The sequence below is a fragment of the Calonectris borealis genome, chromosome 11, assembly GCF_964195595.1.
Source record: "Calonectris borealis chromosome 11, bCalBor7.hap1.2, whole genome shotgun sequence".
In the NCBI taxonomy this organism is placed as follows: domain Eukaryota; kingdom Metazoa; phylum Chordata; class Aves; order Procellariiformes; family Procellariidae; genus Calonectris; species Calonectris borealis.
Genome location: NC_134322.1, coordinates 9,922,384 through 9,938,713, shown reverse-complemented (window position 1 = coordinate 9,938,713; position 16,330 = coordinate 9,922,384). Strand labels below are relative to the sequence as shown.

At 42.6% G+C, this 16,330-nt stretch overlaps 2 protein-coding genes across 2 annotated transcripts in view; both read right to left on the bottom strand.

Annotated features, from left to right (window-relative positions):
- The window catches only part of LOC142086660 (cell surface hyaluronidase CEMIP2-like), a 56,760-nt gene extending 51,831 nt beyond the window's left edge, over positions 1-4,929 (bottom strand). The window contains exons 1-3 of the mRNA XM_075159934.1: positions 4,905-4,929; positions 4,643-4,816; positions 1,804-2,301 (exon numbers count right to left, since the gene is read on the bottom strand). Of these exons, the coding sequence (XP_075016035.1) occupies positions 1,804-2,301; positions 4,643-4,816; positions 4,905-4,929 (697 nt within the window). The remainder of the gene's footprint in view (positions 1-1,803; positions 2,302-4,642; positions 4,817-4,904) is intronic.
- A 3,469-nt stretch (positions 4,930-8,398) lies between these two features.
- Positions 8,399-16,330, bottom strand: part of ABHD17C (abhydrolase domain containing 17C, depalmitoylase) — a 30,272-nt gene continuing 22,340 nt past the window's right edge. Inside the window, exons 2-3 of the mRNA XM_075159933.1 lie at positions 13,731-13,910; positions 8,399-9,907 (exon numbers count right to left, since the gene is read on the bottom strand). Of these exons, the coding sequence (XP_075016034.1) occupies positions 9,688-9,907; positions 13,731-13,910 (400 nt within the window). The 3' untranslated portion in view covers positions 8,399-9,687. The remainder of the gene's footprint in view (positions 9,908-13,730; positions 13,911-16,330) is intronic.

Below are 16,330 nucleotides of genomic sequence, written 5' to 3'. Positions count from 1 at the left end.
AAATACACTGGTCTGATTCTTTTTCTGAGGAAAAAGCTACTTTCAGGTGAATTATTTCAGTGCCATTTTTCCCTGTATTAAGTATTCACTGGTCTGAGGAGTAAAATTTCAGAGCAAATGAGACTGGATATATCATCCTGTTTTTCTAAAGATTCCCATCTGGTTTTAAGGAAAACACAGAAGCCCTTATTGCTATCTGTAGTTTGGTGCTCAGGAGCTAAACTCTTTTCCTTTCACTCTTTTCCAAATTTCATTTCTGTTTTGCAGCAGCACCGCTTTGAAGCTCACACCACAGCGCTCGGTTACAGGGCACATCCTCAGCGCAAGAACGTTCCCAAACATCCTCACACCTGCAAGTGGGAAATCATGACTAACACTCACTGCCTCAAACATATGGCTGGCGTAACTCTTCCTTGCAAAAAAAAAAAAACCACCACCCAAAACCTCCTTCGAGTGTTACTGTAGGTTATAAACTGAAGTTTACCTTTCTAACAAACAAAACCGGGTCATTTTCTGTAATGGGCTACCAGGTATGAGGCAACCTCGACCCTCTCGCGTCTCGGCGTGTCGCAATGACTGTGCCGCTTTGCCGACAGACACGACCGTAACATTCAATAACAAATATCAATGACTGGCGAGGTTTCATTTTAAGGCAACGGCAGAAAACAAAGCTGCTCTAAATGAGTCAGCGGTGGATGAACCGACTCCCGGAGCACCAACACCTCTTCCCAGAGATACAGATCTCGCACACGAATGCAGAGAGGATGGCCCCTGCTCTGTAAGTGGTTTTCCCGGGCACACTCCCTCGCTGGACGGTTTCCTGTTTCCTTCTCACTTGGAGAAAGGAAGGAGAAGCGGAGTCAGCATCCCCTGAGCAACCCCGTTCCCACGGGGCCGGCAATTGGCGGCATCACGGGATAACTCCGGCTGTGCGGGGCCCGGGGCGCCTGCGGGCGACCACCGGCAGCGACCGGCGGGGCGCGCCCCGCCCCTGCGGCGCCGCGCGCGGCCGGGGGGTGTCGCCCTCGCACAGCGGCTGCCGCCCCGCGCCGGCCCCCCCCCGGCCTGGGCAAACCCGCCTGCGCACCCCGGCAGCGGGGGCTCCTGCGTGATACTAATTAAGATTTTTTTTTTTCCTTTTTTTTTCCCTCCTCTTCCCAGCCGCATTTCCTGCAATTTTCCACTTTTCTTATTTTTTTTTTTTTTTTTAAATTCAGTTTACGTTTGCTGTATTTCCACAGGCAAGCCCCAGCCCGGAGCAGGGGAGGGGAGCACATCAGCTTCTGGCGGGAGCTGGAGGCCCTGGCACGGCCGGGCCCCCGGGGAGCGGTGAGCAACACACCGCTAATGCTCGCATTAGGGCTGCACTCCGGGGCCGCCGTGGGCCTGGCAGCCCCACCGAGCCGGGCACCGCCTTACCACAACGTGGCTTTTAGTGCCTGTATTGACTCCCAGAGACTGTCTCCTTATAATGGCCCATCTGCGGCGACTGCCCCCCGCACGCCGTACCAGCCTTCCTCTAGCGTCTCCTCTACTGCAGACAGCGACTGCTTCCTACCCGCCTCATCACAGACCTCCTGCTTAGGGCTGAGCACTCTGAGCCCTGGCTCTGGCTCAGCCTGAACACTGACTGCCGGGTCCTGGCACGACACAGGACCACCGCGTACCGGATTGCACCCAGTGACGTCCACCCCTCGCCGGCACCCCTCGCCCTGGCAGCAGAGCCTGGCCCCACGGCTCCACTCAGCCAGCACCAGAAAGCATTTGAGATACTAAAACCACGTCTCCTCCTTATATACCTACCACTTTGTTCCACTTCGGGCTTTAAAGGTGTTTTCCTTGGTTTAAGCATTTGCTTCTTGAGCAGAGAGAAGGCCTTGGACTGCTGAGCGTCAGACAACACTCCCATATTCCTGAGGAGCTGAAGCACCCTGCGTAGCAAGAACGGCTTCACCTTCTGCTGGGCCACCTTGAGAGGACTGATACGAATTTTGGGCAGGTTGACTTCTCGATCACAGTTATAAAACCGAAAGAGATTCCAGGCCAAGCTAGGTCCAAAGGTATCCATTAAAATGTATCTGGAAAGTTTAAGGAGCATGTCACAGGACAACTGCTTTTCTTGCGGTTTCTGGCCCAGGTTCTGACTCGGCAAACTTCTTCCCTGGTGACTCAGGAGAGAGCTGCTCCTGAACAGGCTGGAGGGTTTGTACGAGCCCACGGTCCCAGGAAGGGTTTTCTTACTGTGCAACAGTCCTTCATAATCCATATCCCACAAAGAACCGTTGGGATTCAGGCTATGTTCTGAAATAATTGTAAATACAGTAAAGTCTATTAAACATAAACAGCGAAAAATCCCGGTGGGTTTGTTTCTTTAAAATATATATCCCTCTATCTCTCTACATTTATCAATGTTCTGCTGTAGCCCTGGATACAGTGCAGAGTGCCACACTACTTTGTCAAAGTTACTGAATGTTTCAACAGGCCAAATCAATAGATTTGCAATAGATAGTTTTTTAGGTACTAGACTCTAGTAACGATAATTTGTAATTTTTTATTTAAACTAGTGTTTTCTGTAATGCTCAGGAAAACTATCTTTGTTATACATACATACATACACTCCAGAGTACACAGATTCCTAAAAAAAACCCCAATCGCCAAAAGAGAATGTACTATTCCGTATAGATTTTCTAAAAAACATTAAGAAAAATAATGATTCCTACTAAACACTGTAAAGGCCTTTTTCATACATGACTAAGAAAGGAAACTTCTGCACTCCTGCTGGGCTGTTTGCATGTTGGGTCCAGGCCCAGGGCCCAGCACGGCCTCTAGGTTTCCGATAGATATAGGTTGGGTTTAAATGAAAGGCTCAGTTTTGCTTCCTAGGTGATGTCTCTGGTCTCCGCCTGCTGATTAAAGCCATTAGCCTGGTTTACCAGGCTAAGCTGCAGCTGCTCGAAGGCCACGGTACTTCAGCCTGCAGACAAGAAGGTACTGGCATGGGAAAATCTGGACTCTCTGGAACTTACATTTGCTTCTAAGGCAGTGCCCCCACCCAGCTCTCCTTCATTCAGGCTGAGCCTGAAGGTTCAATTTACACCCTGCGAATTGATCAATAGAACAATTAAATGCAACATAAGCAGGCTAGGACTTCATGATAAGTAGGGCTGCAAACACACAAGAAAGCTCTCATAATTCAACGGGACAAGGAACCCAAAACTTAATTGCATCTTGCCAGAAGTGTTTGAAATAGTTAATGTTTTAACATAACGGCATACTGCTAAAGGCTGGAGGTCACGTCCTGGGAGCCCTGGAATGTGCCTGCAGCCTTCCCTTCATTTCTAAGTGGAGGACAAGATTTTTAAGAATGTTCTTCTGTTTCCTAGAGGTGGATCCCAGTCCAGCATGTTTGAGAAGCTTCAGGTATTTTTTAATTTGATTTCAAGATCAAGAAGATCAGCTTCAAGTAGTCGTGACTTACAGTCCAGGGGATTGCTTGCATACTGTAATCGTATTAGTTAAGTATTCTACTATTACATTGGAATTTTACATATGAAAATGCACATTTACGGCTGTAATTCATCCCTGCAATATAACCCTGTATCACTCAGAAACGTCAAAATATGATTGCTAGGACTAGATGGCAGCGGATAACTCAGGAATATGTCATAATGAAAGCAGCATTTTGCATTTTTACTGCGTCTTTCATTCAGAGCAATCAATAGCCATTGCAAGAACCCTATTCATAAGACCCCCGAGAGATCAATGAGCTCTTCCACTGGCTTACTGATGGGCTGACACGGAGGGGAGCAAACCGCTTGTGCGAGATTCCCAGGAGGAACAAGGAGAGAGGAAGGAGGACCAAGCTCCAGGAGGACCCCAGTAATATGGGGTCCATATTACCCCCTGCTCCTGCACAGATGTGTTGGGGGGCAGGTGGTCCCTGCAGAGGAGGACTGCACACATCGCTGCCATTTGACTGGCGCCGATCTGAGCCGAAGGGAAAGGGCCTTGGGGCAGACCCAAAGCGTCCCTAAGTGCACCTAATGGCACCGCTGCAGCGGAGTGACTTGAAACGTAAGCAACGTTAAATCTTTAAGTAGGTCTGCAAGCTTTCTAGAATAAACTGCTGTGTAAAACGTTATTTAGAATAAACAAAACTTTGGATCAATGTCTTGTCTTCAAAGGCAGCCCTTAAACTAAAAAGGCTTGAGGAACTAAAGGAGAAAATAAATTAAGGGCCCATTGCACGCAGTCACCTCCAAACCACAGTCAAATCATGCCATCTATCTGTGTCTTGAAGTCAAACTGGAAACCAGAGGCGTGCTTCCCTTCCGTTCTCCCTTCAGACCAAAGTAAGGGTTAGCCCTGCCAGCCACGCTCCTCCTCCTCTCCGGCTCAGCCACCGCCTGGGCAGCCCCGCGGGCAGCCCGCGGCCGCAGCCTCGCCGAGCGGCCCCAGCCCGCGCTGGCCTATGAAGAGCAGCGGCCGAGGCCGCGGAGGGCAGCCCGCTCCCGGCCCGCACCGACGGGCTCGGCCCCGGGACGGCTGCAGCACCGCCTTCCCCTCTCCTCCTCCTCCGCGCCAGCACTCCCACCCCACCGCCGGACACTCGCGGGGGGACGGTCACCGTGTCGCTGCTGGCTCTTGACGCTCGTCGCCTGCGCCCCGGGCCGGGCGCCCACCAGCAGCAGCAGCGGGAGCAGCGGCGGCAGCAGCCGGGCGGCGGCGGGGCTCCTCGGGGGGCCCGGGGCGGCGGCGGCGGGGCTCCTCGGGGGGCCCGGGGCGGCCCGCGGCCGGCCCCGCCCGGGGGGGGCACCTGCAACACAGACACAGGGGTTGGCCCCGCAGAGCCCCCCCTCGCCCGGCGCCCCCCGCCCGCTTCCCCGCTTGCGGCAGCTCCTTACCCGGCTGCGCCCGGCGGAGCGGCATCGCTGGCGGCGCTCCCTCGGCTGCCGGCCCGGCCGTGCCCGGGAGCCCCGGCGGAGCGCAGCCCGGCCTCGCTGCAAGCCCGGCTCCCCCTCGGCGCGGAGCCCAGGCGGCTGGGAGGCTGCCCGGGCTGCGGCAGGAGGGATTTCCCCCCACCTGGACACAAGGGCTGGTTATGTCGAGAGCTGCCGCCAGCCGGCACTTACCAGCGCTGCCCCGCGGCACAGCGGGGAGCAGAGATGCTCTGGTCTCTGCCGAGTGGAAAAACTTCAGCCGCGTCCCACGCAGAGCAGAAGAGCGAGCACACCTTTGTGTTCGGCAGACCCCAGGTAAAGCTACAAGCACAGGGGACAGAGTGGCCCAGAGCAGAACTTGCCTACTCCTCGCAGCCCACCACAGCGCTGGGTCGTAAGGAAATCCAGAACAAAGCATGTTCACCTTTACAGGAACCAGAAGACAATTTACTGTTAACATGCTGAAGGTATAAGGATCTTCTTGGGTTTTCTTCTTTCTTTCCTGTTTGGTGGTTTGTTTTGGGTTTGTTTTTTTTTTTTTTTTTTTAAAGACAGCAGGCATGTTACTCTTAAGACTTTCTCACTTTCTGCAAAATTAGTTTGGTTACTGCAGGAACCCAGCTTCAAAACCAGACATTGCCAGAGGCAAAGTGTCAAAGGAGTAGTGCTCACTCTCCTGATGTAAGGACCAGCTTGTTCTTTTTACTGTTACAGCAAAGTTATGAGACCCAAATATTGCACAGTTGAAATACAACCTCCCACTTTGAAATTCACACCCATCTAAGAATTACTGCCGGATTTTGAAAGCAATAAATACTAAGCAGGTAGTTTCTGTGCTTGACCTCATTCCCAATAGCGGAGTGCCCGCCACCAAAGAGCCACCTTACCCTTATCCACTGCTGGGAGTACGAACGACTGCATTTGCAACACAAGACATTTCAGAGCTAAAACGGCTCGTGAATTCCACAAAGGAGGACATAGAGAAATAAGTTAAATGGACTTAAACGAGAACATTAATTTACATTCATGAGAATAGACCTAGGGAAGAAAACATTTTCCAAATGAGAACAATCAAGGTTTACTGCTGAACGAATAACCAGAGGAAGACAGTGCATTGGTTCTCTACTTCTATGTTTAGCATCATTTAGAAAAAGCAAATACGATGCAGAGTTTATAAAAGATGTGTACAATACTAAGTGTAAATACATGTTTGGGCATTTAGAAAGCTAAAGGGTCAGCGACCAGAGCAGAGTTGCCACAGGTTACAGGAATGACATGGAAGAACAAGGAAGAAAAATGCAGCAGAGGCAACACAGGTAACGGGTCTCCATGTGAATACAAGTTAAATTTATCTCAGTTACATAAATCTAAAAAGGACGCATATCAAACTCCTTGGAAAACGCTACCTTTAAAGTTGTAACAAATATTTTCCTCTGGCTTTTTCAAAGTACAAACACTAGACAACTACTGACAGAAAAACAGATGTGCCACATCTTACCTTCCGGAAAAAAAGCTGTACATCATATATGGCTGTACTATATGAACAAGGATGGTAAGTCACACAGGAAAAACGGATAGAGCATCCACATCAAGAAAAAAAATGTTGGTGATCACTTACACTCTTGGAGGACCCGTTGCATAATTTATCTGAGCACAGACAGCCATTTTTACAGTGACACCTTGGTAGCTCTAAAATATGCATAACAAGTTCTTGTAAAGGCCCACATTATACATTTAAATGAGATAATGTTAGCAGTTTGCTGGAACAGACTATTTTTTAGCCCAAAATTTCTCTTTCATAAGCTCACATCATCCCCTTTCCCATCATGTAAAAATTCTGTTCTAACCTTCTTTCTTTAAATAAATGGGGACCTGAAATCCACTGTCTTATAAGTAGTTTCATGAGTTTCAACTAATAATTCCAATGTTGACCAGCAGTAGTGTTTTGAAATGCCTGAAAAAGTGATGCTTTGATACAAATTTACAATATAAAGAAACTCACTATTTGTTTTGTGTAAAGGAATGTAAAAAAATTATAAAAATGTCAGAATTAATTTAAGAATGAAGGGATGGGAATAGGGCTACAAGGAAAATTATTTAAGGGACCAAACAGGTAAACAAATTATTGAATTAAGAGAGGGAAGAAGATCCATACCAGTGGATCACTGATAGGTCAATTAACATTTTAATTAACAGCAAAACATTTGTGGTAGTTAAATGTAGATGAACTTCACAAAGCAAAACAGACAACACAGAACGTAGAACAGCAAGGCACCTCTGAGAATCAGTTAGGCAGAAATTTGGACAAATAAAAGGTAGTACAAGCAGAAATTCGTGTTCAGCCAGAATACTGTCAACTCAGGCTGCACGTGCCGAGACCATGGGACATACTGAACTCAGATTTGGGGTTCTCATTAACAGAGGAATACTGACAAAAAGCAAAGCAAATGCAAAAACAAGTCACAAAATGACTGCAGGAGTTCGAAAAGTAGTAATGAAAAAAAAATTAATTTATAGGCAAAAGGTTGAAAGTACCAGTTTGTTGAAGTAAAAGGGTAGCTACAAGGGGTCATGAGGAGAAGAAACATTGTGGGCTGAAGTTTTCAGAGCAACACGAAGTTCAATGTGGGTATCAAAAAACATTGCCTAATTGAGTAAAAATTCCCCAAGTCACTACATGGACAGGCTTACACTTTCAAACGTTATCTTGAATACTTATACCACAGACATTAGCTTCGTTTCTACAGGGCTATAGTGTTAGGAAGAACATGTGTAGAATTGGAAGAAAATCCACTGCGGATTTATGAAGATGCAAAATAAAAAAAAAAAAAAAAAAGAAGAGAGAGACAGGTATCTGAATGCTTACTTAAATTAGAGGAGGGAAGCGGCAAGCTTGAGGTGATGATTAGGCAAAACCTGCCAATTTTGGGTGGAATAGTCACCAAGAGAACAGCTGGCGGCCCCGCTGCTCGGGACATTCAAAACTCAAGCCTGGACAACACAGATGCACAGATCCAAATTCTAAGGATCCAGATGACGTGGAGCAGGACAGTTGTCCTCATTTCCCCCCACTGTAAGTGAAAATACCAGTTTTTCTCCTTTTACAGTAATAGGGCCAAGTCAATAATCAAAGACAACAGACACACTTGCAGTGCTGAAAATTAACTGCAGGCCTGTTATAAGGACTCATGACAACCACGTTCAAACATTTCTTCTAGGCAATGAATCATGATTTTTCATTGCTTAAAACCAGCTGACACCATTTAAAAATAATCTCTTTTACATTTGATTTACATACCAAGCTTCATGGAAATGTGGCTTTGTACTTTAGGAGAGTTTTCCTTGAAAGGAAGGAATTAAATAATGAAATTCAAGTTACTCTATCAAGTAATCTGTACTTTCCACTTTCCTTGTGTATGAAAATTATACACCAAATAAGATTCAAAAATTCAGCAAGCTCTAATCCATGCATCCTTTATTCCATTACAATCACTGTGTTGCATTCTAGCAACAGGACACAAACTGCAATCAATCGCAATCAATTTATACAACAATCTGAGGCTTACAGTACATTTAAGGCCTTTAAATTTGGAAAAATTAGACCTATGCTAGTAGTGTAACAATTTTTAAGTGTCTTGCATTTCTGATGCATAATCTGTGCGATTCCAGTGTCAAAGAATCAAATTACTTCTAAACTAAAAAGATCAGCTCAATGAAAATTTAGTTACATAAATTCATCAAAACATAAATGTGTAAATTTTTTTTTGTCCTGGAAACTTTATAAAACTTTAATAGCAAAATAATATAGGGATAAAAACATATTTTAACAAAATGTATTCAATCATATACAAACCAGAATTTTGCAGTTTATTGTAACTAGACTTAAATTAAAACTACCAATTAAGAATCTATGCACAATGTAAATTCAAATATGTACAGTACTTTTAAAAAGTCTACAGGAATGCTTTACAGAAGGAAATGTCTGTTATGGCTATTATTCAGACCATCTGAATATTAAAATGAGTTTTCTAGTAGTAAATTTACACATTTATTTTTAAACAAAAGCAATTTTGTCCCTAGTTCCTTTAAGAATATTCCAGTTATGTTTATACAGGTAATGGAGAGGTCGTTACAGAGATTAGCCCCATATAGTAGTTTGTTTATTTTCAGGAAAAAGTATATTTAAATAATTTACTTGGGAAGATCAGTAAGTTAGCAAAAGAACACTAGAAGGGAGGAGGGGGAACTTCATCACAATAACTTTCCAGTTACAATACCACAGCTAGAAACTTCACAGAGAAAGTACTCCCTTAGATTGAACCCATGACTGATTGTTTAGAACAAGCTGTAGCTCATAACAGTTGTGTTCTCCACACCGAGAACACTGGAAAGAAAAGTCTTTGTAGGACAGAATTATAAACGATCTGAAGTGACACAGAGAAAACTGATCTTTGATTAATACAGCACTAGGTAAAAAGTGTCCCCATAAGCAGCCAGTATTCCCACTTCCTTCAGGGCAACGAAGCTAAAAATTGTTGGAATTACAGTAGTTGACCATATTTGTGTGCATTAGTAGAATAATTTCCAGATATAAAAGACAAATTTCATCAGATGTTTGATTAGAACACCCTAAAGACAGGGTATTTCTTCATAGTATAAAGCTATTACAGCTATCCAGTTAAAGCATGTGCAAAAACAGGTAATTTCTTCCATTCACAGTAACTGAGGTAAAATCAGGTAGGCTTCTTCAGGAGTTGGGAAGTTCATGAGATATGAACTGTTTTAGTCTTTCTAAGTATTGTGCATAAAGCTCTATGTCATTATGCCCAGCCCCTTCCACCCAGAGGGGCTCTACCGCTCGTGGGCATCGCTCGTACATGGCCAGGCCGTGGGAGAAATCGATGACCTCATCTTCGGTACCATGGATTACCAACACAGGAGAGGTTACTTTAGATATCTTGTCAATGCTGGGAAAAGGAAAAGAAAAACATAGCTCAGTTTGGGACTTTCGTACCATTAAAGAAAGCAAGCTAACTATCGATACATGATCCAGTTACCATTGCATGTTTTTAAATAGCTGCAAAACATTGGAATTGTGCCCAAGGGATATGGAACACGGCTTACTCCCAAAATGCACGTAAACAGGCGCCTGCACTGCCATCCACCATCATCCCACCAGTTCTAACAACAAGAAGCTCGAATGAGCAGCACGCAAATAAAGCTTGGCACAAAAAAACCTCCAAAACACTGAGTATATCTATCAAAAACCACTGAGAGGCAAGTAAGATTCCATGGGACATCCTGCCAATGTGGACTCTTCACATTACACATTGTCACCTTCCAATTTAACAGATTAGGAACTAATTAACCACATTGCAGTCATAAGACTTCATTAAAAAAAAAGCCTCAGCTCATGAGGTTTGAACCTGTCTTTAAACCCCCAAATTAGGCAGATTCAGCTAAAGAAAAACAATCTGTTCTTTGTACTGATTGTTTAAGTTCAAATGACGAAAGAGAAAACTGTGGGAGAAGAGCGTTACACAAGGATATTTAACTGCAAACCAAAAGAAACTCACACAGGATTTTACTTCATGCAGCCAACTTCTTCGCCAGCTCCTGACTGCAAAGTGGCCTTGAAGTAAACTTTTTTCCGTTTGTTCCAGCTACACTTAGCAGACCTATATAGCTAGTGACTACCTCTCTCAGGAAAATGGGTTCAGAGGAAAGGGAAGAGTGACAAAGGCACCTTCACACCTAAGAGTTCAGGCCAGAAAACCCCAATTATGAAGCATACTGGTAGCAGGTGAACTTCAAAGTGGTAAACAGCAGCTTTCTCTGCCTTCATGCAGGCACCAGCTCTTACTTCCAGACAGCCATTCATGTTGGTAGTTACCAATAATTCCAAATCAGTGTATAGACACCACATGCTAATGAACTCTCAGCTTCCTACCAGCTCCACTTACATCAACAAATGGAGGAATTGGCTCAGGACGTTATGCAGAGTATGGGATGAAGTGGGTGGAAAAATGAGCATCAGTAATATTTGATTTGACAGAAGGACAAGTCTATTTCTTTACACTATCTAATAAAAGCGGCTTGGATTTTCCTGCTCCTGCAGAACAAGAAAGCATGCAATTTTGGTAAGACTAGAGATTTCACAAAGTGATCTAGACTGCTTAAAATGATTAAAAAAATACAGATGCCAACATACACTGACTTAAAAACAGGTTTAAAGAAGCTTTATGAAAATATAAAGTTAATTAAAAATTAAGATGTAGACTGAAGCACTAAACCTCATGCATATAAATCTCACCATTGGTATTCCAGTAAACAGATGAGTGTAAACACATTTCTGTCTCTGTCTCAATACTTCTCCAAAAAAACAGGCTTCATGTCATTTAAAGAGGAAAAGTGTTATTTAAAATTAAAATGCAGCCTATTTCACTTTTCCTGTCTGGAACTTGAGTTGTGTGCAGCTATGCTGAATACAGAAAAATATCCCAAGAACACAAGAGAAACATTAGAATAATGCAGATTTTTTTTTTTCCCATAATTTTCATCCCCGAATTAATATCATAGCCAAATGTAAATATTTTATTATCAACATGCTATATAAACTGAAGTCTTAAGCCCATGAAGGGTCTGTCCCCGAGTTCCATGATGTGACAGACATGTCAGCTACATACAGCTACAGAGATGTTTATACATCATTTTAGTGGCTAGATACTAAGTTCTCATTTATTGTAGGAAAGCCCTTTCACTTCAGTATTTAGATAATGAAACTATTTTTTCACATATATTCACAGACCATTAAGCTAGATAATATTTGTATTTTGCAGAAAATTGGAAAGCGTCCCATTGCCAACTCAGCAACTCATAAGGCAGTATTTAAACTGCACGTTTGACTGACTTAGTATTCTTAGCCATACTGCTCTGCAGCTAGAAAAATCTACAGAGACCAAATTTCACGGAGTCCCAACATAAAATGCACATAATAGCAAATCACTGTAGGTGCACACAGAACTATTTTGTTTCCCACTGTGAAGACAGACAGTTGAGCTGCACACATTCATAAAAGTACCGTAAGCAGTGAAAATAAACAGCAGTGCACAAGTGAAGTCAGACTGACAGCAATGAATAGCTCAGTAGGGCAAGAACAAAATACTCCAGTGCTACAGTGCATCTGTTGTCACTGTTCCCTCCTCCCACTTTTTCTTTTTTAAACTGTTACTTGATTTGGCTGATACCAGCTAATCACTGTTGCGTTTGTAATCAGAGCTATTTTTAAGGCTTTGTTTTTTCCCCTCTCGCAGAAGCATTTGTAAATATTGGATTTCAGGTTTGAGGATGATGAATGAGTTGGAGTACAAGTGTTTCAAATTCTGACTGCACCTTCAACAATTTAATTACTTATTTAATTAATAACCTCTTTGGAAGAATTCTAAGCATGGGGACTGGACACAGATACTGTGAGAGCCACTATTACTTCTGGCTGTTTTGGCATACGGATTTAATCTACAGCCTTCTCCACCTTCTAATTTTAATCTGTTGTAACCAAAATAAAACAAACATAACAAATGCTATGAATATCCCCTTCTACACTTACTGCAAACATGACCTTCTGAAGCAAAATCAAGCTTTGCACAAGACTTCAGTGAGTCTCTGCTTTGTCTTCTCCCTTCCACGGACCACTTAGCTTTTTATCTGTGCTTCCCCTCAACCCCCCACTAGGTCTATATACACCGCTACAAAGAGACTGGCTTCCCCTCTCATGTTCTCCCATAATTTAAACTGGGTCAAATGAGAAGTTTTAAAAGATTCCTAGAACATGTGCTATTCCCAGGACCTCTACCATTCCCAAATATTTGGAAACTCTAGTTTAGGTCTATTGCAATTGTTTTTCAAATGAAACACTAGGCTATAAAGGCAACTGTTTTATCTTGAAACCAGTTGTATATAGCTTTCTGTATGTGAAATATTTTAGAGCTTCTTAAAACAGGCTCAAAATCTTCCAAGAGAGGGACAGTAACTTACTTTATTTTGGCCACAGACATTAGGATCTTACATGATCTCCCTCAGGGAGGAACAAATACAAGTCTCAGTATCTTTAGTGATTTTATATGGACAGTGTACCAAAGATGCAGAAGTGTTTTTACTTACAAAGACCAAAATGCATTCCCTCAAGATTATACATGAAATGCAGAACCAAGCTGAAAAGTGAACCACACCAGTCTAACACTCTAGCCTCTGACCCTCTCTTTTCTCCCTTTAAAAGCAGCAATTATCTATACCTTTTTCTCTGCTGATCTGGTGAAACTACAGCAATATTTTAACAAGCAGCTTGAAAACAGCACATCCATTTCATGACATCATATTCCCTTCTAAATCAAAGTTGACTGAGATGTTAAGAGTGTACAATTACTCATTTGTTAGTCATTAGCCTGAAGGACTTAATAGTATATTATCAGTTGTTAAGCTACTACTCCAAACTTCACAGCATAAAAATTCTGATATTAACAACCCATAAAATAAAAACCAGGAGAAAAATTAGTTGTAAACACTAAGACTTGATTTGTTCATTGAGCTGACTATCATGTCAGTTGGAGACTGACATCAGCCTCTTTCTTACATGGTGAATCTCTGCTTGGATTTAGGAGGTGTGCATATCTGAAGTTTAAAATGCAGGTGACAATTCAATAGAATTCCCTGGAAAGTTACACAACTAGTCCCTTTTAAACACCTAAAGAGCATGTTGAGTACAGAACAACTCTTTGCAGCGTTTATACATACCTTGGAAAAGCATCAAAGCAATAGGTTTTCCTAGTGTCAGGAAAAGCTACCCGTAATCCAGACATCAAGGGAGAATGAAGGATTACTGCTGCGCACTCGTACCGAGATGCCAGGTCTACTGTAGGGACAGTACCAATACTCTGACCATACAGAATAATGTTCTCAGGACTAACACCATACCTGTAGAGAAAAGAAACATCCCTTCAAAAAAACCAAACAAACAAAAAAAACAAACCACACAAAACATTTCGCATCACAAAGGCAAAAAAACAGACAAAACAAACAAAAGGAGAGGGGGATAAAAACGAAAGCATCCCTCCTACCATTATAGCTCTTTAAAATCTATTCCTAGGAGACATGAATTTACAAGTCTAAACTTTAAAACAGTCCGGTAAAGTAAATAATCAAAATATTACACAGGCTGAAGAGAGCTATCCTCAAAGAAGGAATGTCAGTTTGTTCGTTAATCTTCACCATCTTCATGAACACCTCTTATCTTTCACTCCACAGCACAGCAGGTTATAAATTAGACTTCCCCCTGCCCAGAGTCACTCTCAGGAATTTCAATTAGATATTCTGGAGGCTAACAACCTTTCCACCATTAAACAAGATACTTACTCCTCTGCCCACCTTTCCTTCCACGCAGCTGGAACAAAAAGACCAAACTGCCTTGTTAGTGTAGCCAAAGACACCAAAGAGGATAAAAAATTGAGAGGATAGTTCTGTTCATTTTTTCAATTTCTGATCAGTGTAAATTATTCCTCATTTTTCTTTTCCAGTTTAAAATATGTCAAGCTTATTTTGTAACTATAAAGATACATCATTCCATAAAATTCAGGGTTCACGGGGAGTCCTGGATGGCTCCCCAATATTCCTATCCAGTCTATAAAACTGTCCTAGCTTGTGTGCTGTTTCACAGCTGCAAAAAATTTGAGGATGATACTAATTCAGTTTTTACTTCAAGTATGCAAAATATAAAGGAATTTGGAAGGGGCACAGGAGGAGGTGACAGTGGCTAGGAAGAAGTGAAGAGTACAATAGTATTTGGCCACCACAACTTGTTAGGAAAGCTGCAAATCAAAGCTGTTACTCAGTTAATTATAAAATATTTACCCAGAAGATTTCTATGTATAACTCCACTTCCTATTGCAAGCCGTATAAAAAAAAAAATCAAGTGCAGAAGAGAACACATTTCTAGTAGAAAATAATTTGTGCAGAACATGTCTTTTTGTCAGTCTACACTGTCTACAGTCCTGCTGTCACTATGACAATGAAAATCAAAACCTACAGTTTAGGCTATAGCCAATGTACACCTGGAAGGTTTCAACTTCCTTGCCAAGCTGATAACGAGGTGTATGGCAGGCCTGGATAGTACTTGACTTTCAAGCAGCTAAATGATTGGGTATGTGCAAAAGAGAGAATATTACAGTGGAAAAATAATCAATTAATAATTAAAATTACAATAGAACAATAATCCAGTACTAATCGTCCAACTACAGGCTGTCAAGATTGCCTGGCTTTACGATGAAGTAAAACTAGACTGGATTGTAGCCTCTCTGAAACTGGAATTTTCTTAATTTCTATACTGCTGAGCATAAGGGTGCTTTTGGCATCTACTGTAATATGAATAAGCAACTGTATAAAAATATCTCCCTGGAGTAAAATTTTATCCTCTGGGTAACCAAGCAGCAGCTCACATTGGTGGTCTATCACCACAGCCATGGCCTGATGTTTTTAAAGAGATGTTGTGAAGCTCTTTTAGGAGAATTTTTTCTCCCTTACTGTTAGAAATAGTCCAGCACACAGTAGATCCTAGCTGATTTTGGTATGTATTTTAACAGGATCTTGTCCTCATGGACTTCATTCCGGTTGTTGGGTGGGGAGGGCTAGAGGCATCTACCTTTGAAGGCAGCACATGCATCCAATCTGCTGATCTACCAGCTGTTGCATCATATTAAAGACAGGCAGAAATGCATCAACATCAGGGAATACAAGAAAACGGGACTGGAACAAGATCCTCTACGTGACACTGAAGTAGGGATGGAAGGAATGATATTAATGCTGGTAGCTTTTGCAATACCATCCTGTACTCCAGCATCAGGATAAATGTGAAGTCCCCTTTCTAAAAGGTTTACAATCTAAGCAGAATATGGAAACAGATGTTTGAATGAGAATCACAGGGTAACAGGACAGAATAGGGTAGCAAGAGAATTCCTTCAATACATACAATTGCCCTTAGTATGGCAATTTTCTTCAACATTGATCTGCTTTGGATGCACGCCTTTTGATGTTATTTTGTTTCTGGAACAGCTCATATTGTAAGTGGAGCACCTTGCTGCTGTGGCAATAGATACTCTAGAAAAAAAATCTCAATTTCATAGTATGCCAGTTGAAGTCAGATACAGTCTATAACATCATTAAAAAAACCCAGAGATCTCTAAATTTAAAGTAGCCCTTCATCACTAAATAAATGCTACTACTATCCAGTATCTAACTCTGCAGAAAGGCAACATAAAATTTTGACAAAAAAAAAGGAAAATCATAAAAGGGTATTAGGACACTGAGTTAGTGCACTTGTAGCCGGTCATTAGGTCAAATGT